At 44.1% G+C, this 26,929-nt stretch overlaps 1 protein-coding gene across 5 annotated transcripts in view; it reads left to right on the forward strand.

The window, feature by feature from the left end:
- The window catches only part of LOC137373116 (ral guanine nucleotide dissociation stimulator-like 1), a 128,620-nt gene that overhangs the window by 97,791 nt on the left and 3,900 nt on the right, over positions 1 to 26,929 (forward strand). For 2 of the 5 annotated variants that reach the window (XM_068037981.1, XM_068037979.1), the window contains exons 3-5: positions 7,289 to 7,612; positions 8,963 to 9,041; positions 10,444 to 17,783. In XM_068037981.1, the coding sequence (XP_067894082.1) occupies positions 7,289 to 7,612; positions 8,963 to 9,041; positions 10,444 to 10,625 (585 nt within the window). In that variant the 3' untranslated portion in view covers positions 10,626 to 17,783. Of the gene's footprint in view, positions 1 to 584; positions 5,881 to 7,288; positions 7,613 to 8,962; positions 9,042 to 10,443; positions 17,784 to 24,229; positions 26,677 to 26,929 lie in introns of those variants that run through there. The other 3 variants (XR_010975588.1, XM_068037982.1, XM_068037980.1) reach the window with 3 other exon arrangements.

Genomic DNA, 26,929 nt, shown 5'->3' on the forward strand with positions numbered 1-26,929 from the left:
GGAACATCACACTTCACAATCCAGTCTGTGTACTCAGGTACATCACACTTCACAATCCAGTCTGTGTACTCAGGTACATCACACTTCACAGTCCAGTCTGTGTACTCAGGTACATCACACTTCACAGTCCAGTCTGTGTACTCAGGTCCATCACACTTCACAGTCCAGTCTGTGTACTCAGGTACATCACACTTCACAGTTGAGTCTGTGTACTCAGGTACATCACACTTCACAATCCAGTCTGTGTACTCAGGTACATCACACTTCACAGTCCAGTCTGTGTACTCAGGTACATCACACTTCACAATCCAGTCTGTGTACTCAGGTACTTTTTTTTTTTATTTCCAAAATATACTTTATTCATAAAAATCTGTAAAAATTACATTGCCAAACAGTTTCCAAACTGCACCAAAAAATACAAACATTGCAAGGGAGATCAGTTTCCTTCAATACTGTCATGAGTTTCTTCCCAACCCCTCCGTTTCACAATTGTCATGTCAATTACAGTTTTACATTTACAACAATTCAGAATATTAACGATACAGTTCGAGGGGTTTCCCATGGATCCAGCCCCTCAGTCCAGCTTGGTGGGGGAACCTTACACTGTGGTCTTTCCCCATTGAGCCTTTGCTGCGGCTGCCCCAAGCTTTAGTGCGTCCCTCAGCACGTAGTCCTGGACCTTGGAATGTGCCAGTCTGCAACATTCGGTGGTGGTGGACATCACACTTCACAATCCAGTATGAATACAACATGCAGTGTTTCACTCACAAGTCTTATCCTAATTCTACTTTATCTACAGCTACATTCCATTCATACTGCCACTGAGTCAGAGGACATCAAAGATACATAAAAGTGATTTCAGAATAACCACATGGAGCCAGCAAAGGCTCTTTATTCCTCTCTATCCCTTCAAATCATCCTGTTCCAATGGTTACATTGCCCTCTGAAGCTCCATGATTATATTGCTGTTACAAATTCCTCTGATGATTTGAATAATATAAACACAAGTGAGCAGATTAACATTTCCAGAGTATCAGAGACATGGATGAGTGAATTGCAGTACAAGTAGAGGCCACCCCAATGTCTGAGTGCTCCAGTCGAAGCTCAGACTGTGGTATTGTAATCTGAGCTTGCTGCCACACAGGCTCAGACTGCTGCCATCATGGCTGTGGATGCCAGTGCTCAAAGGGGCTTGCAGGCTCACCCAGCAGCCCAGCACCAAGTCCAGCTTGATGGAGTACTGCTTCAAAAGATACCTAACTCGGAGAATTGGGGATTGAGGGAATTCAGTGCAATGACTGAAGAGATTCTATTCTGATCTTTGACAAAACACGGAGCAGTAGAGTGATGGAGCGGGAGACAGCGAGACCTGGTGATCAGCTCTAAGTGTTTCTAGATAATAGTCTAGAAAGTAAAACATGGCAGGGAACCTCAGCCCTGTGGAATACACATCCTGTGTCATGTGGGAAATCCTGGACACTTCTCATGACCTGGATGACCACATGTACAGGAAGTGTCACCGGTTACAGCAGCTCGAGCTCTGGGTTTCGGAGTTTGAGCACTGACTGGAGTCACTATGCAGCATCCACGAGGCTGAGAGCTTTCTGGAGGTGGTCACCCTACAGTTTAAAAATGTGCTGGCAGAGGGGGAATGGGTGAGGGCCAGAAGAACAAGGAGGACCAGGCATGCAGGACAGTGATCCCATGAGTGCATCTCACTCTCCAACTGGTATTCAGTTCTGAATACTGGTCAGAGTGATGGTTCCACTGGGGAGTGCAGGCAGAGCCAAGTCCACAGCACCATGGGTGACTCAGCTGTACAGGGAGGGAGGAAGAAGAGTGGAAGAGCAATAGTGGGAGGGGATTCGATAGTGAGGAGAATAGACAGGCACTTCTGTGACTGCAGAGGTGTCTCCATGATGGTATGTTGCCTCCCTGGTGCCAGGGACAAGGATATCACTGAGCGGCTGCAGGACATTCTGACGGGGGAGAGTGAACAGCCAGAGGTCGTGGTCCATATTGGCACCAATGACAGAGGCAGAAGGAGGGATGAGGTTCTGAAGCAGAATTTAGGCAGCTTGGAGGGAGATTGAAAAGCAGAACCTCAAAAGTATTAATCTCCAGATTACTCCCAGTGCCACGTATTAGTGATTACAGAAATAGGAAGATAGAACTGATGAATACATAGAGCTGGAGAGATTATGCAGGAGGGAGGGCTTTAGATTCCTGAGGCTTTGGGACTGCTTCTGGAGGAGCTGGACCCTGTACAAGACGGACTGTTTGCAAATCAACAGGGCCGGGACCAATATCCTCGCAGTGAGTTTTACTCGTGCTGTTGGGGAGAGTTTAAACTAGCTGAGCACAGGGATGGGAACCTGAGAGTAGATTCAGAAGAGAGAGAAGAAAAGTTCGAAATGGAAGGCAGTAAATTAGTCAGCGTCTTTGGAAGGCAGAGAAAACGAAGGTTAGAAAATAAACAAGGGAGTTTGACAGAGCTAAATAATATATCCTTCAATACAAGTTGAGGAAATAAGGCATATGAGCTGACAGCACAGATTGACACATGGCAGTATGATATTTTAGCTATTACTGAGACATGGCTGAAAGAAGGGCAGGAATGGCAGCTCAACATTCCTAATTACAGGGTTTTCAGACGAGACAGAGATGGGGATATCTCAGGAGGGGGTGAGTTGCAATATTGATTAAAGAAACAATTATAGCTGTGAGGAGAGAAGATATGGTAGAAGGATAAACAAATGTTGCCATATGGGTTGAACTGAAGAACAAAACAGGGGCAATCACACTACTGGGAGTGTGCTATAGACCCTGAAACTGTTAGAAGGAGAGAGAAGAGCAAATATGTGGACAAATTTCAGAACTGCAAAAACAATTAAACAGTGGGGGATTTCAACTGCCCCAATATTAACTGGGGTAGAGTTTATGTGAAAGACTCAGTGGTCACAGAATTCTTCAAATGCATTGAGGAGAACATTGTTATCCAGTATGTATCAAGTCCAAAAAGAGGGATTGTGAGACTGGACAAAATTTTAGGGAATGAAGCTGGGCAGGTGGAAGGGGGATCGGACGGGGCGCACTTTGATGGAAGTGATCATAATTCAGTTTGATTTAGAATAGTTATGGAAAAGGACAAAGACAGACCAGGAATAAAAGTTCTCAACTGGGGAAAGCTAATTTTACTAAGCTGAAATGTGATTTAGCTATATGGGATTGGAAACAGTTACTTGAAAGTAAATCAGTGCTGGATCAGTGGGAGGCATTCAAGGAAGAGATAGTGAGGGTTCAGAGCAAGTTTAGTTTAGAGAGAGATACAGCACTGAAACAGGCCCTTCGGCCCACCAAGTCTGTGCCGACCATCAACCACCCATTTATACTAATCCTACACTAATCCCATATTCCTACCACATCCCCACCTGTCCCTATATATTTCCCTACCACCTACCTATACTAGGGGCAATTTATAATGGCCAATTAACCTATCAACCTGCAAGTCTTTGGCATGTGGGAGGAAACCGGAGCACCCGGAGGAAACCCACGCTGACACAGGGAGAACTTGCAAACTCCGCACAGGCAGTACCCAGAATCGAACCCAGGTCCCTGGAGCTGTGAGGCTGCGGTGCTAACCACTGCGCCACTGTGCCGCCCTTAAAGAAATATGTTCCCTTAAAGAAAAAGGGTGGGACTAACAAATCCAGAGTCTTGTGGATGTCAAGGGGCTGAAAGGAGAGGATAAAGTAAAACAGGAAGATTAATGACAGATACCAAGGCAGAAAATCGAGAGGAGTATAAAAAGTGTAGGGGTGAAATTAAAAAGGAAATTAGGAAAGCAAAGAGAGGGCATGAAAAAAATTGGCAAGTCAAATAAAATCAAGAAAACTAAAGGTTGTTTTATAAATACAGAAAGGCAGGATTATAATGAAAGAAAGAGTAGAGCCTATTTGGGTCCACCAGGGTAACCTGTGGATGAAGGAGGAGGATTCGCATTTATTTTCACTAAAGAGAGGGATGATACAGAAATTGCAATCAGGGAGGAGGAGTGTGCAATGTTAGATAAAACTAATATAATGAGATGAGATATTAAGGGATTTAACATGTTTGAAAGTGGTTAAATCACCAAGCCCAGATGAAATGCATCCTAGGCTGTTAAATGAAGCAAGAGAAGAAACAGCAGAGGCTCTGACCATCATTTTCCAATATTCTCTGTCTACAGGTGTGGTGCCAGAGGACTGGAGGACAGTTCACATTGTACCATTGTTTAAAACGGGAGAAAGGAATAGACCGAGTAATTATAGGCCAGTCAGCCTACCTCCGGTGGTGGGAAAAATATTGGAAAAAGCTCTGAGGGACAGGATAAATCTTCATTTAGTCATACATGGATTAGTCAAAGATATTCAGCATGGATTTGTTAAGGGAAGGTTGTGTCTGACTAACGTGATTGAATTTTTTGAAGAGGAAACAAGGAGGGTCGATGAGGGTAGTGCATTTGATGTAGTCTATATGGATTATACCTAGGTTTATGATAAAGTCCCAGATGACAGACTGGTCATGAAAGAAAAAGCCCAGGGGACCAAGGCAAAGTGACAAGATGGATTCAAAATTGGCTCAGAGGCAGGAAACAAAGGATAATGGTTGATGGGTGTTTTTGTGACTGGAAGACTGTTTCCAAATGGGTTCTGCAGGGTTCAGTACCAGGTCCCTTGCTTTTTGCAGGATATATCAATGATTTGGACTTCAATGTAAAGGCCTGTGACCCGACCGGGACCCGACGACATGTGTTGGGTTCAGGTCGGGTTGGGCCCCTCTTCCAGGTCCGGCTTTCGGGCTCAGGTCGGGCCGGGTTCGGGTCCGTGTCCGGGTCAGGCCGGACACAGATGGTTATTGCTCTGCTGGTCAGTATTAAAATTAAATAAAACGTACCTGAGCTGGGAGTGCGGGACGTCAAGCAGGGAAACTGAGTGTGTGCAGTTAGTGAGTGACGTCTCCATGATGCCATCACACACATGCTGCAGCTTCCTGGACGTTCCGAGTCGGAAGGTAAGTAAAGGGATAGTCGAGTCGGGCTCGGGTCGGGCTTGGGGCAAAATCGGAGGGACTGGGGCCGGGTCGGGCTCGGGTCCACTGTGGTTCCGTCTGGTTTGGGTTGGGTTCTTTTTCCCTAACCTGAGCAGGTCTTTACTTCAATCAGGCACAGAAATCAAATACCTGTACATTGAAACTTTACTGCCTTAATGCAGACAGTTCTATACAAAAGCATTGCCAGATTCCAAAATGCTGTTAACATAAAAATATACCTTATCTTCATGTGACCGGCTGACAAAATTTATGGCCTGACACTCCTGTGATGCATCTTGGACAATTTTATGATGTTGATAAAAGCGAGATAAATAAAGTTATTATTACTGTTACTACCTCTGACAGAACCTTTTTCAAATGTAATTCTTTGTGATCAAAATATAAATGGGATCTAATGAAAGATCACAGACATGAAACACTAACTCAGTTTCTCTCTCCAGAGATGCTGCCAGACTTCCTGAGTATTTTCAGCATTTTCTGTTTTTATTTCAATAAGTTGCATTACAGGCCCAGGATGGAATCGAGCAGGTGATTCTAATAAATTGCAAAAACTATTCATTATATCGGGCCATTGTTGAGTGACCAACTACCAAGTGCTACCTGAATCAGCAGTAAACTCTTTCTGTACAGCGTAGCAACTTTAGTATTCTTTCAGTGTTTTTGCTGATGAATCCCTTTCCCTCATGTCGGCTATTTCACGGGACAGATGTCACAGACAGCACTCCAAGCAAGAGCAGTGACCAGCCGAAATCCCCTCAGAGCGGGAGCTCGGGGGAGAACATGGACTTGGTCAGTGATTTGATTTATGTGAAATACAAGCTTGGCTTGTTTTGTGTAATATTTTATATCCTTTAAATATGTTCGAAGGAAGCTTTGCGTGTTAAAACATATTGTCACACTAATAACCAAAATCTTTAATTTTAATTCTTTAAAGATCATTAATGACTTCATGGTTGACCATAAAGTTAGCACCTGGGCTGTGACTGTAGCAGCTTAAAGTGCATAGTCCATCAAAAACGGTATTTTGGGATCAAATCTAGTAAACTGCTGCCCAAATCGCAACAACGTAATACACCTCCCTGCATGCACACCAGATTCCCTCTTGAATGCAGGCTTTGTTTTTTCTATAGTTGACCTTTAGTTGCTATTTAGCATCTTCTCTACAGAAGGGTGGTGTTTCCTGGAAGTTTATCAGTAAGCTGGTATCATTGGTTTTAGTAGAAAGTGTCTCTCACCTGTTCCCTGGAAATTTCAGCAATTCAGTCTTTTAGCAGTTCAGTTAACCATTATTATATCTGTTCTGCATCTTTAGGGTCCTATTTCTGCTTTAAAATACCCTCCCTATTTATGGATTCTCCTCTTTTGGTCCTTATACACCCCCTCTTCAGTGCCTTTATTGCTTCTTCATTACCAATATTCTGCACTCACCTGGTAAGAGCTGCATTAGAATGAACTGAGTGATTTGACTCCTAATTTCCTTACTTCTAACTCTCTCTATTTCTAGTTCTTGCTGTCTCTTTCTGTCTCTCGAGCTCTTGCCTGCATGTGCGCTGGCTGGCTTTCTCATTCAGGCAAGCTCACCAATACTTTTTTGCACTCATGCTCTTTCTTGACTTGTTCAAGCCCAGCAGCACCACAGGATATGTTTTAACTTCATCCTATATAGGTGGATGCTGCAAAGTTACAATGAGTAACTGGGTGAGGCAGGCAAGTAAATATCTGCATAGATATAGGAGTGTTCAAATACTGAGTGTTCAACTGAAAAGCAAAGGGATTATTTGATAACTTAGAGTTAAAACAGTAGCATAAGTATTCAAATGTAATGGCCGTGATGAATTTGTGCATGCCATGTGCTAACAATCTAACTGGGTAATTTACAAACGTGCTAAATGATGAACTGTCAATGTTGGCTTATCAACCAGTGGATGTGAGATGGCGGCATCATTCTTCGGAGCAGACTTTGGCTGAGCGAGGGAGGAAAACCAATGGAAAGATTTCACAGTTTAACTATCATGGAATCATGCATTACTTCCCCTTCTCAAGACCAAGCTGTTGTATCCACAATGCCTCCATTTTTTTTGCGGGGTGGGGTGTGGTAAGTGCCAGGGAGTTTCATGGCACAATAGATGTAACTGGGAAGAGGGAACTTTCTGAGATATAATCATTGACACACTTTATCAAAAATAAATTTCTGCAGTCATCTGAAGTATCGTCTCATTCACCCATTCGCCCTGTGGACACTGTCTCCTCGGGAGTATCATCCTCGCTGAGTAGTGTGTCGTCATCATCATCATCATCGTCCCACACTCCCAAGGTTCCCAGGCGTTCCATCTTCGCAGCCGTCTGCAGTTGGATTCAGAAGTGTTCTGTCAGAACAACTTCCGGCAATTGGGCTCTCAAGTGTTCGGCCTCAGTGACTGCCTGCATTTCAAAAGTGGCATTTCCTGGGTGCAGGCAGAAGAATGGCCACGATAACATCGGAATCAGGCAAGAGGATGACGATCTGTACCAAAGCACTTTGGTAAGTACATGGATTGTTTCTATTAGTCATGTTCATGCTGCTCAATGGCTGTTGCTTCGGTCAATATATTCACAGACATTTAAAAAAAGTTCCTCTTGTATTTAAGAAAAAAATTACCTCAGACCATTTGTTGCCATCTAGTCATATTGAAGATGGCGGTGTGGCTGCTATTAGTGCTAATTCGCAATGTCTAATTTCCACATTGTTGATATCTTTTCTGTCTCTTGAGTATTTTGGCCATCATTTCAACTTTCTTTTGGAATGTTGCAATACTGTTTGAGTTTTGCTGACATTACTCATTAAATGTACAGGCCACACCAAGGTGTGGCACACTCATACCCTTATTCAGGGAATGAGCTGAAATCTATTAATTTCTGATTTCTCCCCATCCTTGTACCTGATTGCAACAATGTCCCAAGCAGGTACAGATTGAACGCTGGGTTCTACAATTAGTGTGTAGCTAACCACAGGCACCTCCTGTTAGTTAATTGAGTAATAATAGCAGAGTCCTTGAACAGTTTTTCTTCCTTGGCCTTGGCTCACGTGAAGTTTCAAAGATGGGAAGAGAGCAAATGAAAAATAGGAGTGGAGAAAGGTACAGTCCAAAATAGAATTGTCACCATGTGACTGATTCAAAAATGACTATTCAAATCTAAACAATATTGGTCACATGGGTAACACGCAGGCCATATAACTTAATGACCCACTCGTATATTTTATGTTGGGAAAAATTATTTCAAGCCTCTTTGATTGAAAACATGGAATCAGTCCATTGCAAGATATGAAATGGGAATTTTTAATACAGCAGAGTGGGTGTATAAAGGCAACGAATGGTCAGAATTTTCATCTTATTACTGATCTAATCAGCCTTTACAGCCTGTATCAAATCTTCACATCACCTTCTCTGCTGAAAGGAGAACAACCACAGCTTTGAATTAGAATTTCAGGTGAGAAAGGAGGAATGAGAGGAGAGGGAGAGAGAGAGTGCTTTCCAGAGGGAAAAGTTTGAGAAGGAATTACAAGCACAAAAAGACAGTGAAATCAGACAGATAGAATTGGTGAGGGAAAAATTGTCTTTACGTAGTGGAGAAGCCGCTGGTAATTCAAATGATCCTAGTCCAGAGACAAGCTGTGATTTCTTACGCTATTCCTGGTTAGTATCCAAATTTGAAGATGATGATATTGAAGCCTTGTCTCACATACTTTGAGAAGAGGTTGCTGAGACAGAACACTTGCGAACCTTGCCTTTTAGAAAGGTTTTGCACTTTTTATAAAATATATTCATGAAATGTAATTAATTTTCTATTTCTTCATGTTACTGACCAAGATAGGACACCTGTTATTTTGCAGAGAGCCTCATCCAATCAGACCCTGGAAACAGAACCTCCAGAGAATTCTCAGTTCACACAGACCATTTCACAAGATCGAGGTGAGGGGTGAAAATTGTCTCAATTTGATAAATCTATCCCAAAAGATACATAAACCTCTGCCAGCAGATTTATATTTTCTTCTGATTTCACAAAAAGCTGGGAAAATCCAGATTCTTATAATTGAACTAACCCAACTGCACTCAGCAGGATCCAACTTGGAGTCATTTAGCTTCACATTACTCAGTAACAAGCTATTTGTCAGCACCTAATGAAAGCATAAAGCCTCCTCCAGTTTAGTGGCTCATGTCAGCTAATCCCTCGAAAAGCTATATTGTGTCATAGGTAAAAATCTGGAGTTGATTGTGGATTTAACTAAAAATAATTCAGAATTTATCAGCATTATTCTGGTTTCTTCATTGTAATTCAAATTGATTATTCAACAATGCATTAAACATTTTATTTTACTGAAATCAAGAACCATCTTTTTTCAGTTGGCTGCAGAGCACCTTGACGATGAAGCAGGAAAATTCAATGGGGTCCTCAGCACCTAATGTGCTAATCAGTGACACCCTCCCCACCACCTTTTCTGGTGAAAACCAGAAAAAAGTTGAAGACAGGATCAGCCTTCATGGCTGTGATTCTCTCATGATTAAAAATCCTGTCAACTCCCACTGTCCAGATTCCACCAAGCAGAAGGCCTCATTAGGTGAGGATTCCCAGTGCCTGTGGAATGATATTCCAGTCAGAGTTTTAAAAAATTCTCTGGATACAAGCATCACTGGTAAAGCTGTCATTTATTGTTCATCCCTCATTGCCCTGAGAAGGTGGTGGGACAGGCCCTATCATTGAGCCGCTGCTGTTTTTTTGATGATGGTGTTTCCCCATTTGTATTAGGTAGGGAATTCCAAGATTCAGACCCAACAATGAAGGAAGAATGACGTTTGTCAATGTTTTGCAGTGGTAACTCAATAGCTGTTTAACTGTTGGACCAGAGTAAAAACCCAATTGTTCATTCATGTTCTTTAAGAAAGGAAACCTGATATCCTTACCTGGCCTGGCCCATGCATGGTTGACCCTTAACTGCCCTCTAAAGAGGCTTAGCAAGCCACCTAATTCTATCAAACTGTGACGAAAAAGGCAGCCAGTACTGATCTTCTCGGGGGGGGGGGGGGTAACTAAGGACAGGGAATAAATTCTGGTTGTGCCAGCAATACTCATATCCTGAGAATGGATTTTAAAATGTTTTTCTTTTCAGTTATTGGGCCTATGCAATAATGGTGTAAACCTTCAAACTTTTCACTTGTGGGTTTGTGATACATTCTGAATCCTTGCAACAAATTCTAATCCTATTACTCTCAGCCATTCATAATTCTACATCTAGATTATAGTTGGATGCTTTATCCAATCAACACGATAAAAATGTATGTGTAAATACCAATGTACATTTCTCCTGCTTTTCAGAGTTGGTGATATCAGAGAAGGCCAATGTGTTCCGTGCTTGGTACCCTGCGAACCTTGACCTTCTCCTGAGAATTCCAAACACAGACGAACTGGCTTGGCTGCAAACGCAATCGTGCTCGACACTACCCAGAGCACCCAAAGAGGGAACCTTGATGCATACACTAAGCAGGATTACACTGTGAGGAGACAAACGTTTTATGCAGGTGTGATCTACCACTCAGTAGTGGGATAGCCCTTGAGATCTTTAGCAGACCTTTCCTGCCTTCTCTTATTTTTCCAGTTCTTCAATCTCTTCTGCAGGCACAGAATCAGACTTATCTTCAACAAAGGACAACTGCAAGAAATTAGAAAAAAGTTTATGATTGCCATTATGTTCCAATTGTTTTGAATTCATGTTCAGCTTTATATTTTACTGTTATTTTGTATACATTGTTATGACTAAGTGAGAAAGGTGTCGAGGGCTCCTTTTCAACCTTCACCTGGACTACTGCAGCAGGATTTAATTTGAAACACACTGTGTTTTGAGCTCCCTCTTGGTGAATCCTTGTTCACCGCTTTCCAATTATAAGACAAAGAAATGAACACAAACAGGCATTCTTAGGTTTAAAGAGAAGTGAAATTTATTAAAACTTAAATTTGAACTCTAATCCGGTTAACGCCTACGGATACACGCTGCGCCCCTCGCTAGCATGCATACGCGATATGCACATGCAAATAGAGACAGAAAAGAGCAGAAGAAAGATAAAGTGAAGAGGTCTGAGGCAATCTCTGAACAGTTTCTTGTTACTGTGCTTCAAACTCACTGTAGAGTCCTTTTGTAGGCAGTTCTTGCTGGAGGTAATTCTTGCTTTTCGTTGGGGCCCAGTATTCTTCTTAAACCTTGTTCCCTGTAGGAGACATTTCTCTCTTTTAGGGTTCCATTGTCTACAATGGATTCCAAAGCTGGGGAGAATGAGATGAGAGGAGACAAGATAGAGATGTTCCCAATCCAGGAGCCAGCAGCTTTCTGTCTTCAGATTCTCTGTGGCGAGTTCAAAACCTGCAACAGCCAGTTCGTCATATGACTAAACTGGTCTGATCATGTCTTCTGTGTACTGGGAGGAGGGACAGGTTCCTTTATTCCAACATTGTCTGCTAGTCTTTCCGGCTAGGGGCCTGGCAATTCCTTGTAATAGACCCTCTTTTCTTCCCAGCAACAATTTGAAGTTTAATGTCCATGTGGCAAAATTTATGTGCCTCATTCTTGGCTGGTGGGGGCCTGCACAACACCTTCAGACCCTGGGGAATGAAATGCGATTTGAAAAAAAGATATTTCATTAAAAGGTGCGAGAGAAAGAAAACCATGTATTTCGCTCATTCATTTCCATGCATTCATAAATCTTAAAGCTTAATAAAATTGTCTTTTCTGGGTGCTGCTTTAATTTCCCCTTTTTGGCATCCCAGCAACCAGGTGGTTCTTTGGGGAAGCTTTTCTTCAGTTTGCCCAATGCCCAATGACTTCAGGGGATGTTTGGTTCCCTTTTTCTCTGACTGTAAGGGAAAATTCTTTGTTAATCTGCCCTTTGTTCTCTGAGACACTCATACCTGTAGGTAGTTGTGCAGACTTGACCGTATTCTCCTGTGGCACTTTGGCTAGGTGAGGCATCACCCTCATGGTTTCTGTGCCTCCCCTAGAGGTCTCTCTTTATCGCTGCAGGTTCCTGTAAATGATGTTAGCAATTCTGGTGGGGTGCTTCTAGAGTCTGCATTTACGTAGGAGGATGTGGGGTCCAACTTTTCACACTTTTCGGGGTTGGCTGACCAGACAGTAGGGATTTTCTTCAGGACTTTCTCTCGGGCTTCCTTTAACCTGCCCTCTTGGTCACTTTTTCCCCTACTTTTTCTGAACTTTTGCCAGCCTTGCACCTGCCTGTCCCTTTTTGTTCTTGGTCGAGGTCTCTTACAGTGCACCAGCCTTCAGATGGAGGGTCTGCCTAACACCAGTACAGGACATAGGGATGCATGTTTCATCGTAGGTCGGGGTTTCCCCTCAATCTGCCATATGTAGCAACTCCTCCAGTACTCCGCCATATCTTTGTGCAGTTTTGGCCAGTCAAACTGCTGTCTTATGCGGGCTTTGGTCTTTCGTATACTGACATGTACAGCCACTGTGGCCTCGTAGGCCCTTCTTAATATTTCCAACCGGTACCTCTGCGGAACCACTAATTGGTGAACTAATGCCCTCTCCTTGCTCTCAGGTCTGTGAGGAGAACTCCATTTCCTCATCAGTACCTCATTCTTTAAATAGTAGCAATTAGGGACTCCCTCTGCTTCTCTTTCAGACCAGACAACCCATGCTAACTCTCGCAATACTGGGTCAGCTTGCTGAGCCACAGCTAGGGATAATCCATTTAATTCATTCCCTGGGTCTTCTAACTTTCCAAAGAATGTCTCGGACAGGCAGACCTCATGGTCATCTGCCTGCAGTGCAAATGCAGTAATTTCTGGGGGAGCTGGTTTGATCATGGCCCGATCCACTACACATTCAGGGAAACTGCAGGAGACCATCTCCTGCCACTGCCCTGTCTTTCTGACCTCCTGTGGTCTTTCTTTCACTACTTGGTGGGGGGATTGGGGCTACCACCTTCACCCTCGCCAGATCATTACCACGGAACAGGTCAATCTTGTCCACAGAGAAACTAGGGACAATCCCTACGGTCACTGATCTCGAAACAACGTTGCACTCCAGGTGCACCCGGTAATCAGGTACAGTTATACACTGCCCTCCAACACCATTCACAACCATTTTGGTATTCACTGCACTCCCTGGGGGAAAGGTCAGGCCTTTTCCCAGTAAAAGGGATCGAGTGGGTCCTGTGTCCCTGAGAATTACTCTGGGCTTGCTGGCCTCACTCGAGGGGTATGGGGTTAATTTCCCTTCAAACACAAAACCCTGATAGCCTTCAGGAATCCTATCAGCTTTTCCAGCACTGGCTGTAGTAAGCTTCCTGGGTTGCATTCTTGCTGCAGTTAAAGCCACAGCTTGTTCTGTGTTTTGCACCAGGTCCCCGTCTTCACTGAGCAGGTGTGCCCTGATTAATCCTATCGATTTTCCCTTTAGTTTCCAGCAGTCAGCTTTTAAATACCCTGCTTTATTACAATGGAAGCACACAGGTCTCCGAGTCTCACTCTTGCTCACTGCACCTTCCTTTTTGTCTGGAGGAGGGCCCCCTGTGTCTCCTGCTTTCCTTTCTCTCCCAGGATTGCCTGGGTGGAGATCACCTTCCCACCCTTTGTCCTTTTCGGATTTGTGGGAGTGATTAGGAAAGGTTTTCCCCTGGGAAACCGACCGATAAATTAAAGCAAACACATCAGCCAGAATGGCCTCTTGCCAGCCATTCTGGACGCACTGCTCCACTATATGGGTCTTTATTGAGAGTGGGAGAGAGATTTTTAATTCCTCCAACAGAACTACTTCCCTGAGATTCACATAGCTTTGCGGTATTTTAAGAGCCCTCAGCCACTGGTCAAAAGCCAGCTGCTTACTTCTTTTAAACTCCAGGTAGGTTTGATTAGCTTGCTTCCTGAGGGTTCATATGCCCCAAGGATAGCCTTTTTGGTCAGTTCATAATTTGCTGAACTCTTATCTAGCAACAAGGAATGAACCTCATGGGCTTTTCCAGTTTGCTTGCTTTGAAGTAAAAGAGACCAGGTCTCAGCTGGCCATTTCAGCTGCCTTGCCAGTTTCTCAAAAGACACAAAAAAGGCCTCCACATCTTCATCATTGAATTTTGGCATTAGTAAGTTTTAGCAATTTTTTGCCCAGTCTGAATTATGCTCCTCCATATTGGCCATGCTTGCACTGAGGTTACTCTGTCACCCCTGAGTTAACTCAAGCCGCTTCAGCTCTCTTTCTTCGGATTCTTTCTGGAATATTCTTTCTCTCTCTCGCTCCTCTCTCTCTTGTTCCTTCTCCTGTCTTTCTCTCTCTTTTGCCTTTCATTCTCTTCTCATTCCTTTCTGGAAGGCTCTCTCTTTCTTTTCCCATTCTTTTTTGGAAGGCTCTCTCTTTCTCTTCACATTCCTTTGGAAGGCTCTCTCCTTCTCCCACTCTCTTTCCTCAAAGCCAAGTTTCCTCTGTTCCAATTGTACCTTTGCGAACAATACCCTGTCGAATTCTGCTTCGGACCCTGTTTCTGCTTCTTCAGATTCAAGGAGACAATAGTTGGCCACTAGCCTTCGGAGTTCAGACTTCCTAGTACTGTGATCCCACACTGCTCAGCCGTGTTCCTCAACACCTCCATAGACAGTGCTTTTAAGTTATCCCAAGTTACTTCACCCTGGCTTGGAGAGCTGCTAGCTTCAGTTGCAGACATGTTAGTATTCAATCACACACGACCAGGAGAAAACCTGTATTGAAAACTTGCTCTTTTTGATTGTGAACAATTAGGTTTCCCATTTCCAATTTCTCTTGTTTGTCTATGGGTAAAGTTACGGACACAGGCACCCAAATTTCTATTATGACCAGGTGAGAAAGGTGTCTGGGGATCCGCTTCAGCCTTCACCTGGTCTTCCTGTAACAGGCTTTACTTTTAAACATGCCGTGTTTTGAGCTCCCCCTTTGGTGAATCCTTGTTCACCACTTTCCAAATATAAGGCAAAGAAATGAGCACAAACAGGCTTTTTTAGGTTTAAAGAAGAAAAGTCAAATTTATTAAAATTTAAATGGTAATTCGGTTAACGCCTACGGATACACATCATGCCCCATGCTCTGCAGAGTGTTTCCGATTGTGTGAGGTTCATTTAGCCTTGCTGGTCACAACCGAACCCACTTATTTACGGTCGAAGGTCTGGGCTTACCTTCATGAATCAAACTGAAGGATGATGAATAATGCAATCGATGCAGGTTTCAGATTTCGAATAATGAAAGTATGTTCAATATGTACTGCGGATCTCAGTGTGGCAAAACCCATGCTAATGTTCCTATATGACTAACAACAAATCGATTACTTCCCCTTGGACTTCTTAAACTAAGCCCCTCTGTGTTCCCTAACTCACAGTCGGTTAATTCCCAACACTACACTAACCCCCTTTTCTAAAGTTTGGTCGGGACATGCAGAGGTAACTCTCCACATGACTGTGAGTTGAGTATTCTGCAGGCTGCTCACCCTGCTGACTTTGAATGCCGGGTCGTGTCTTCTACGATCAAAGTCCTTGGGGCTGTAACCATTCCTTAGGGCATGCAACTTCCTTTGGTCCTGGTTGTAGAGGGAGCAGCGTGCTCTGATCTTCTGTCCTGTAGAGCTGTGTGGCTGCTGTCCATTTGACATCAACTGTTCAATCCTCTCCTTCCTCAGGCTGCTTCACTTCTACTGTTTCAGCGGTCTTGCTTTTTCCACCAAAATCGGAATGTTCCCTTTTTTCTGACTGATCTTGTCATGTCCCTGGTGAGAAAGCTTTGTTTGAATCTGTGGTATTTTCATCTGGCTGGTTTCGGTGGGGGAGTGGGGAGGACGGACAATGGGAACTGTTGGTCTTGCATCATCTAGTTGAGTACTATACGAAGTGTGAACTGCTTCCGATGGGTTCTGTTGTCCGATTGACTTGATTATATATAAAACCAGTGGATTTCATTGTCTCCTTAGGCACCTTGGAGCCAGTGATGATGTGGGTGGCTGGTTGAGAGCAGAAGGCAATGTCTCTGTTGGGTGGAGTGGGTTTTGGTTTAGCATTTGAAAAGCTTGTCCTTTCTGATGTGAGACCAACAGCCTGTCCTCTGGTAATTGTGTTTTAAACACTGTTCTTTTCACAGCCATTTCCCCCCAACTGGGGTTTTAATCGTGGCAAATAAAGTCTTGGATTAAAAACGATAATCCTTTAGCTCGCATGCATACGCGATGGGCACATGCAAATAGAGACAGAAAGAGCAGAAGAAAAATCAAGTGGAGAACTTTGAGGCAATCTCTGAACAGTTTCTTGTTACTGTGCTTCGAGCTCACTATAGAGTCCTTTTGTAGGTAGTTCTTTCTTGTAGGTAATTCTTGCTTTTCATTGGGGCCCAGTATTCTTCTTAAACTTTGCTCACTGTTGGAGACATTTCTCTCTCTTGGGGTTCTTGTGTCTTCAATGGATTCCAAAGCTGGGAAGAATGAAATGAGAGCAGACAGGAGAGAGATGTTCTCAATCCAGGAGCCAGTAGCTTTCTGTCTTCAAATTCACTGTGGCGAGTTCAAAACCTGCAACAGCCAGTTAGTCAGGTGACTAAAATAAAAGCACAATACTGCAGATGCTATATTATAATTATTTATGTGACTAAAGTAGTCTGACCATGTCTTCTGTGTGTCGGGAGCAGGGACTGGTTCCTTTGTGCCAACACTGTCTGCTAGTTCGCAAAAATGTATTTTCCAGGCTAGGGGCCTGGAATTTCTTGTAATAGGCCCTCTTTTCCCAGCAACAATTTGAAGTTTAACGTGCATGTGGTGAAATTAATGTGCCTCATTCTTGGCTGGTGGGGGCCTGCATGACAATGTATATATATATTTGTAAATGTTAGCCTTGTTTGGGAAAGAAATCTTCAAAGGATGCAGAGGGGGGACCAGATCCCTGAGATATGAATACTTTTACACTTATTTTTGTCCCCCATTTATCCTTATTTGTGTTCAATTACTTGAAACTGCCATTATCTAGTGTGGGCTAGCCTACAGTGATCTGTTAAAAGAATAAGCAATACCCTTTGTGAGTGAAAGTGCAGGGGCCTTGATGTTCAAGATCCGAATAAGACACTAATTCCTTGACCTCTTCATTTTCGTGCAATCACTTCACAGGTGTAGGACAGCATTGATTCTGTATGTTCACTCAATAGATTTATCCAAAACAAAATCCCTTCAAAGTAGCAAAAATTCCAAGAATGTCTTAACAGTATATGAGACCCTATCAAATTCAGTTTTGCACTATGTGTAAATTAACCAGCAGAGAAAGCAAGTGTTGAAGCACTTTAACATTTCTAGTGTCTTCCACACACACTGTTCCAGTGTCCTTTCCCAATCTGAATCTATGTGCTGTGATGAGGAGGGTCTTTATGGAGCTCATTACCCTGGTTTCGGGAGGCCAATGTATTTTCTTTCCTCCTCCTATCCATCACTTGGTGCCCTGTAAAGGATTTACTAATCAGACACAATTACAGAAAGCCACTCACTATAAAAAGGTTCAGAATCTGGGCTTTGCCAACAACAGTCGACACAGATATTAAAGGAAATCATCTGAGTTATTTGTGAAATTTTCTAAGTGTACATTTTTGTAAATATTTTCCATATTCCTTTTATATTATGTAATTTGTTTTAAAAAGTTACTAAAATACATTTCAGTGCATAAATGCTCCGTGATTTTATTTTGAAATGGAAGCAAAGTTCTGGTATGATGTGTGTACTTCATATATAAATAATGTTACTTCACTGCCCATAATTACTGCCATCTGCATGTTTCGTGCATTGAGAGCTCACCTACTTGAATGAGACCATCTGACCTTTATTGATAGCCGTATCCTCGAAACCAAGGCCAGTGACTGGGTAACAGCAGTGTTACCATGTTTTTACAACAGCTGATCAAAACAGAGTAACAAAACCACATACACTTCAATAGTCTAGTCGCTGGTTTGCATTCCTCATATGCAAGGTCTTTGTTTTTCCTCCTGATTTGTCCCAGTTTTCCCCAGTACGAATTTTTTTATTATTTTATTATTGATCATCAGCTGTAAAATGACACTGGGCATACCCACAGACTATTTGGTCTGGTCAGTATGACTTCCAACATCAGCCCACACCTCCAACCCCCCACCGCCCTCCCTGCCCCCACCATCCTCCATTTCAGTGTAAGAGGTAAAAAGATATTCACCTAAGTGGTGGTCTGAACAATTTGATTTACAACTTCTTGTGTGGCCACTTCCACATTCCCTATTTTATATTGTCTGCCCCCATCCCATGCTGAAATGTCTGGATTTTTTTGCTGTTGCCTATGGTATTTCCTCAGTTTTCCTTGTATCCCAGTCTTCTCTCCTTCCCAAATTCTATGTGTAATAAAAACAAGAAATGCTGGAACCACTCAGCAGGTCTGGCAGCATCTGTGGAAAGAGGAGAGTTAACGTTTCGGGTCAGTGACCCTTCTATGTGTATCTATTTATCTCTATCACCACTAGCTTGATCAGTTTCAAAGTTGGTGTTCCGAGGTTGCTATGAGTTGAATGATTTGAATAAGCTTTAACCAAACTGGAGAGTGTTATAAACATGTGCTACGCCGAATGATTTTTTTAATCCATTGGTTGGAAACCTGAATTAAACTTGAAAAAGAAAGCAGCTAAAATGGCCACCACAATTTGCATTGAAATATCTCACATACCAGTGTATCAAGGCAGAGACGAATATCTGATTAATTTCCCACCAGAACAATGGCTTGCGAATTTTGAATGAGCTCTGCCTTACCTCCATTAACAAGACATTCAAAGCCATCTTGGAACATTAACACTGTTGGAGACTAACTTCAAAGGGTAAACACTGAAACAGTGGGGCCTTGAGAGATTGGAATCCAGACATGATCTAACTAAATTACAAAAGAGAGAAAACATTGGACAGCCATGACATGACAGTCTTTCCATCTGTGTGAAAATTGGCAGTTTCTTTTCACTACGGGAGACAAGCACCTGCTTTTGACCAGTGCAGATGCAAGTAGTGGGTCTGTCTGTCTCTCTCTCTCCAGGCAGCGCTGTAAATTCAAACCCTGCCTGGGGCTGCAAAACACCCAAGTTTATCATTGCTGCAGACAGAGACTTTGAACTCTGCGGGGTGCCCGCATTCAGCTGCGACTGCCAAAGCCCCGTGATATTTCGCACAGGGGCTCATTAGCATCACTGCGATTAGCCGTCCCCTGCCCCCCATATTACGTGGGGAGAGACGGGAATCTGGCAAAGTGAGGAACCTGTTGATAGCTGTGCAGCAGGTGCTGGGGCCCTATTTAAAGCGCCCCTGCACCTGCTTCCTGACAGTTGTCCAACAAATACTTAGCTCTCTGTTGAAGACTGGGGCTGCTGTCAATCTGGCAGCAAAGCAGAAAGTGCTGGAGAAACCCAGCACGTCAGGCAGCATCTGTGGAGAGAGAAGCAGAGTTAACGTTTCAGGTCAGTGACCCTTCTTCAGAACTGGCAAATATTAGAAATGTGAAAGGTTATAAGCAAGTAAAGCAGGGGTGGGGCAAGAGATAACAAAGGAGAAGGTGTAGATAGGACAATGTCACAGAATAGCTGACCAGAAGGTCGTGGAGCAAAGGCAAACTATATGTTAATGGTGTGTTGAAAGACAAAGCATTGGTACAGATAGGATGTTAACGGACTGAAAATTGAACAGCCACAGGTACCAACAAGAAAAAAAACGGTGGGTAAGCAAACTGAACTGAGATGAAATAAAACAAAATGAACACAAAAAAAAATTTAAAAAAGAAAAAGAAAAAATAACTAAAAATAAAAGTAAAATGGGGGGCCTGTCACGCACCGAAATTATTGAACTCAATTTTCAGGCCGGCATGCTGTTGTGTGCCTAATCATTAAATGAGATGCTGTTCCTCGAGCTTGCGTTGATGTTCACTGGAACACTGCAGCATCCCAGGACAGAGATGTGAGCATGAGAGCAGGGGGGAGTGTTGAAATGGCAAGCAACAAGAAGCTCGGGGTCCTGCTTGCGGACGGAGCGGAGGTGTTCCGCAAAACGGTCACCCAGTCTGCTTTCGGTCTCTCTGATGTGGAGAAGACCACACTGTGAGCAGCGAATACTACATTGAAAGAAGTACAAGTAAATCGCTGCTTCACGTGAAAGGAGGGTTTGGGGCCTTGGATAGTGAGGAGAGAGGAGATGGGCAGGTATTGCACCTCCTGCGATTGCAGGGGAGGTGCCGTGGGAAGGGGATGAGGTGGTGGGGGTAATGGAGGAGTGGACCAGGGTGTCACGGAGGAAACAATACCTTTGGAATGCTGACAGGGGAAGATGCCTTTGGTAGTGGCATCATGCTGGAGGTGGCAGAAATGGCAGAGGATGATCCTTCGGATATGGAGGGTGATGGGGTGGAAAGTGAGAACAAGGGGAACCCTGTCGCGGTTCTGGGAGGGAGGGGAAGGTGTGAGGGTAGAGGTGCGGGAAATGGGGCGGACACGGTTGAGGGCCCTGTCAACCGCAGTGGGGGGGGAATCCTCGGTTGAAGAAAAAGGAAGACATATCAGAAGCGCTGTCATGGAAGGCAGCATCATCAGAGCATATGCGTCGGAGACAGAGAAACTGGGAGAATGGAATGGAGTCCTGACAGGAGGCGGGGAGTGAAGAAGTGTAGTCAAGGTAGCTGTGGATATTAGTGAACAGCCTATCCCCAGAAATAGAGATAGAGAAGTCAAGGAAGGGAAGGGAAGCGTCGGAGATGGACCATGTAAAGGTGAGAGAAGGGTGGAAATTAGAAGCAAAGTTGATAAAGTTTTCCAGTTTGGGGCGGGGGCAGGAAACAGCACCGATACAGTCATCAATATACCGGAAAAAGAGGTGGGGGAGGGGACCTGAGTAGGACTGGAACAAGGAATGTTCGACATATCCCACAAAAAGACAGGCATAACTAGGACCCATGCGGTACCCATAGCAACACCTTTTATTTGAAGGAAGTGAGTGGAGTTGAAGGAGAAGTTGTTCAATGTGAGAACAAGTTCAGCCAGGCGGAGGAGGATGGGGACTGGTTGGGCCTGTGTTCAGGAAGAAGCGGAGACCCCTCAAACCGTCCTGGTGGGGGATGGAGGTGTAGAGAGATTGGACGTCCATAGTGAAGAGGAGCCGGTTGGGGCCAGGAAACTGGAAATTGTCAAAATGAGGTGGGGCATCAGAAGAGTCACGGATGTAGGTGGGAAGAGACTGGACCAGCGGAGAAAAGATAGTCAAGATAGGAAGAAATAAGTTCAGTGGGGCAGGAGCAGGCTGACACAATGGGTCTGCCGGTACAGTCCTGTTTGTGGATTTTGGGAAGGAGGTAGAAGCAGCCTGTCCGGGGTTGTGGTGCTTTGAGGTTGGATGCTGTAGAGGGAAGATCTCCAGAGGAGATGAGGTCAGTGACAGTCCTGTGGACAGTAGCTTGATGTTCGGTGGTGGGGTCATGGTCCAGAGGGAGGTATAAAGAAGTGTCTGAGAGTTGGCGCTGAGCCTCTGCAAGGCAGAGGTCGGTATGCCACACAACAGCAGCACCACCCTTGTCTGCATGTTTGATGACCATGTCAGGGTTAGACCTGAGAGAACGGAGTGCCTCAGGTTCAGAGGGGGACAGGTTAGAGTGAGTGAGAGGGGCAGAGAAATTGAGGTGACCAATGTCTCACCGACAGTTTTCAAAGAAAAGATCAAGAGCGGGTAAGAGGCCGCGGAGGGGTCCCAGTAGAGGGAGAATGCTGGAGGCAGATGAATGGGTCTACTGATCGGGGTAAGGATTCCTGGTCAAAGAAGTGAGCCCGGAGGCAGAGGCGACAGAAGACGAGCGCAATGTCATGCCCAGTGCGAATGTCATTGAAGTGGGGGCGTAAGGGGATAAAACTGAGTCCTTGCTGAGTACAGAATGTTCAGCATCAGAGAAAGGGAGGTCAGAGAGTATAGTGATTGCACGGCAAGGGGTCAGATCAGAAGGGGTGGGGTCAGAGGGAAGTGAAGAAGGATCTGGAGGGGCATTAGGCCCCATAGTACATAGTTTTAAGATGTTCTTTACACTTTTTAATTTACACTAGGGGTAGGTTGAGGTTTTTAGTCAACATTCTCACTTATTAATGATGTTGTCGGTCCTCAGTGTCCTCATAGTCCAAGGAGGAATGCTGTTGATGTCTCTCCTCATCATGCCAGACCTGGCCCCTATTGGGTGCGTAGTTGTGCAGGGCATCTCCCTATCCGTACAGGCATTGGAAAAGCTCTTTCAGCATGTCAATCTCCTGCTCAATGGCAGCTCTTTTAGCTCAGTGACTGGCATTGTATCTCTCCTCTGCAGCAGTTTTGGGGTCTCTCACTGGTGTCAGGAGCCATGTCTACAAGGGATAGCCCTTATCTCCAAGAAGCCACCCCTCCATTTGAGCCAGTTCAGTGAACAGAGGCGGCAGCTGGGAATGGCACAGGTCTCAGGCGTCATGGCAGCTGTCTGTGAAGCAGGCACAGGTTTTCATGAAGCATCTCCGGTGATCACTTACCAGCTTCACCCAGATTGAGACGATTCCTTTAATGATGACATCTGCAGGTGGTAGCCTGGCAGGAGGCCTGATGGCCACATGGGTGCAATCTCTAAACCCTAAAACCTTTGGTTATCTGGCAATGGTGGCGAAACCGGTGACCCTCTGGGCCTAGCTGTGAGAGTCTGTCCTGAAGTGGACATACTCACTGGCCCTCCAGTGCAGGGCATTGGTGACCTCCCTGATGCAGCGGTGCACTGCTGACTGTGTGACCCCACAAAGGTCTCTGGTAGGCCCCTGAAAAGCTGCAAAGGCGTCAAGCTTGAGAACCGCTGCCATGATGAGGAACAATGACATGGGATTTCCACCAAAGCCCATGGGCTGCAGATCATCCTTGATCAGGGCACAGAGACATGTCACCACCTTCTCTACACACACAAACTCCTCTGACACTAGTACTCTGACATCTGATGGCATGTCATGCAGGGCCTGTAGATGCACGGCAATCGTAAAGGCGAGCTCCCCTTGGGGGTTGCTGCTCACGACCGGGGGCCTCTACATGGATCGCACCTGCCTGTTGATTTTGCCTCTGGTGCAAACGGATACGCAAGAGCAGAGGATCACACAATGTAGGATGAGCCATTCCTATTTCCAGGGCAGGGATTGGTGTTGACGGGTACATCAGCTGCTTTCATGGATCAACTATGTGGCATGGCATGGCATTGCCCAGCTTGGCCAACACTCAGAGTGGTACAGCTTGACCACATCAAGATCTTCCAGCTGCATTGATTGCCCCCACCATCCATATAAGCTTAATGCTCCCTACCCTTTCTGGCACCCTGCCCACGGACAGGGTGACTGGAGTGCCATTGCTCCTTCACAAACACAAACAAACGCAGTGCGTACACTGTTTACGGAGGGAGGGTCGCACTGAGGTCCCCCCACTGCTATTAAGATGCGGCATCCTTTCTCGACGTCATGCGTCAAGGCAGGCCTCACCCCGCAGAACTTTGCCAGTCCGTGTGCCGCAACCTGCGGCATTGAGGGGCTGATAAAATTGAGCCCTTTATTCTTTTATTTGTCTGGACTCTAATCCAACCAATCTATTTTTCTTCAGTCTGCAGCCTATTCGTGTGTGTGTGTGCATGCATGTGTGTGTATGTGTGTAAAAGTTGGAGCATAGTTTATTATTTTACTTAGATCGGGTTTTGATTTGAAGTATAATAAACTGACTCTTTCTTGTTTAAACTCAAGAAAACCTGTCCGATTGGTTCTTTTATGATCATAGCACCTAAAAGGGTTAAACACTCATTGAATTGGGAGGCACACCTACTGCTTAAAAGAAAAACTCTGTTGCCATCAAGCAAGGAGAGGGACAAGAGGAGAGCCATTCGACCCCTCCTCACCTGCGCATAACAAGAGTTTTTTTAAAAAGTTTGAAACAATCTTCCCACGCTAACAAATCCAAATGAGTGACTTTCCCTCAAATAAGATTGGAAGGAAAATATTTTAAAAACTAGGAATAATTAGTAAGTAACTGAATGAATTGATTTTGCTTAGTATTTGTAACATTGTATTCTTTCTGCCATACTCTAGCTCCATCTCTCTCTCTCGCTCCCTCTAATTTTCAACCATTAAGAAGTGACTACGAGGCTGGTTGAGCAATGTTTCACTTTATCAGCTTCAGAACCATTTCTCTCAAAGCCAGGAAATCCTCCCATGTCCTGCAAGTGGTGGATTTCGGGATTCAAGACCTACTTGCTTGCCTTGGGGATTGACAGCCAAGATGCAGCAGCGATTCACAAGAAAGCGATCCTGTACATTGTGAGCAGAAAGACAGCGCATATTCAAGCAGTTCACAGAAGATACGTCTAAGTTTGATACAGCAGTAAGTGCTCTTGAAAAATACTGCGGGCCAAAGAAAAGTGTGATGATAGAGCCAGATACATTCCACCAGAGATCGCAGAGACATGGTGAGTCCATTAAACACTACGGGCAGCATTGCAGCAATAGGCATCTACATGTAAATTTGGCACACTAAGCAATGAACTAATTTGTGACCAATTAATTGAAAAGGCTTCAATTCCATGAATTAGGGAATGCCTCCTCATGGAGGATGAAGATTTAAGCTTGGAAAACACCACAACCTTGGCAGTCCAAATCAAATCTGCCATGTTAGATTCAAAGAGGTTACACAAACATGCATCCTTCGACTCAGGGTTGCAGACACAGCTTCTCCAACCAGTTTCAGTGCAGGGGTTAAGGACAAAGAGACTTTAACAACCTCATCAAAGGTGTCCCATCAAGGTCAGTTACCTTCAAAACTGTGCCCATATTGTGGAAATGCTCATCAAGTCACAAGACCATGTCCCACTCGAGGGAAAAAGTGTAATTCATGTTTAAAGTGGAACCATTTTGCAAAGATTTGCAGGTCGTCAAAGAAAAAGACGTCATCAGTTCGACACATGGGGGGAGTCTCTTCCTGAGAGTGAGGTATAACATGTATATACCATCACAAAAAGTAAAGCACCAGGTCATTTTAAGGAGAGCTCAGTCGAGATCGCAGCCATCCCTTTGTCATTTCTTATTGATGTTGGCGTGAAAGTATCTTATTTTGAGTGACAAACTCTAGAATCAGTATTTTTTGCAATTCTCTCTCACTCCTGCAACAGACACACTTCAAGCTTATGAGTACATTATCATTTCAGTTTTGGAAATGATCACAGTTTCAGTACGCTGTAAAAATATCACCCTAGACAGGTTCATTTTCTATGTAGCCAAAGGCCGAAACCTTATGGGGTAAACCTTTTCAATAGGCTTGGATTCAAGCTTAAAGGTCTGCTGCAGCACACATTAACAGGATTGACGATGCAGATTATACACACCAGTATCCTTCCTTATTTACTGGATTTGGGAAGATCAAGGGCTACTGTCATGTTCCTTGCATTGACACATTCAATCAACCAGTTTCACAACATTTCAGGCAGTTGCCATTTGCAATCCATGCTGAAGTGTCACAGGAGCTGAAACGACTAGGAACAGATGGCATAATTGACTAAATCGATTCATTGCTGTGGATATCAAATCTAGTCATTCAACAAAGAAAAAATGGCAAAATTAGACTATTCATTGACCTTAAGGCGGTCAATAAAGCTATCATACCAGAAAAGTAACCACTTCCTACAATTCAAGAACTGTCAGCATCATTTCATACCTCCACAATCCTCACAAAGCTTGATATGCAAGGGAGTTATCTTCAGATACCTCGAGCAGAACAAAGCCGATAACTTACAGCTTTTGTTACTCATGAATGTGTGTTTCAGTACTGCAGAATGCCCAACGGAGTAAGTTCAGCACTGAAGGCATTCCAGAAGATCGCTTCTTCACACTCCACTCCTCTCTGCTCCTCTCCCCACCTCTCTGTTCCTCTCCACTCCTCTCTGCTCCTCTCCCCACCTCCCTGCTGGCCTGATCTGTGTATTCAAAAACTCATGAAGAGGTGTCACCAACGTCGATCCTGAAACCATCAGGAGACATTCTTGAATTGAATGGTTTTCTCCGAGGACAAAGAAACTGATTTCCTTAACCCTTCTCAGGATGAATATCTTACAACAATAAACCAAAATGGAGTTAATAAAACTAGACCCCCACCATATTTGGCAAAGGAGCTGTGAGAAGTCACATGGTGGGGCAGCTATATTGGTCTCCTTGTAAAGATCGTTATAATACAATCTTCAGGAAAGAAGTAGCAAACAGACCAGGCAGTACGAACGTGCCTTAAAAGAACAGGAAACTGTAATATCTGTAAGGTCTCCAAGACTGTTTCTTTTCAAATCCACCAGTACAGAAAACCAACCTCCAAATAATGAGAGTACAAGCAACTATCTTCATGACTTGCTGAAAATCCATCTCTGAGAGAATCCTGCAACGACTTCGATGTACAACATCGGCTATCGAATTCACCTAATTACATTTCAGCAGTAAAAACACCTTCTTCACTGGGCCCACAATGCATGCCTTTTCCCCAAGACAAGACAAATCAGGTGAATTACAAACTGTTCCTTTGCTTGTAATTTGTAAAAGTAGACTATCCTCTTTAATGCCTTTCTTTCTTGAGTGTGTGTGTGGTGAGTGACCTCGTGTCAGACTTTCAGGGTGAACATGTGAATAAAAATAATCCTCTTTATTTAAACTGACGAAAAGCGTGCTGCTGCTTATTCAAATTGGCTATACACTCAGGAGTTCAGAAACACACAAATCTTCCTTTTCAAAAACACACTGATTCTGGGCAGTAAA

The sequence above is a fragment of the Heterodontus francisci genome, chromosome 8 (genome assembly GCF_036365525.1).
Source record: "Heterodontus francisci isolate sHetFra1 chromosome 8, sHetFra1.hap1, whole genome shotgun sequence".
NCBI classification, from domain to species: Eukaryota; Metazoa; Chordata; class Chondrichthyes; order Heterodontiformes; family Heterodontidae; genus Heterodontus; species Heterodontus francisci.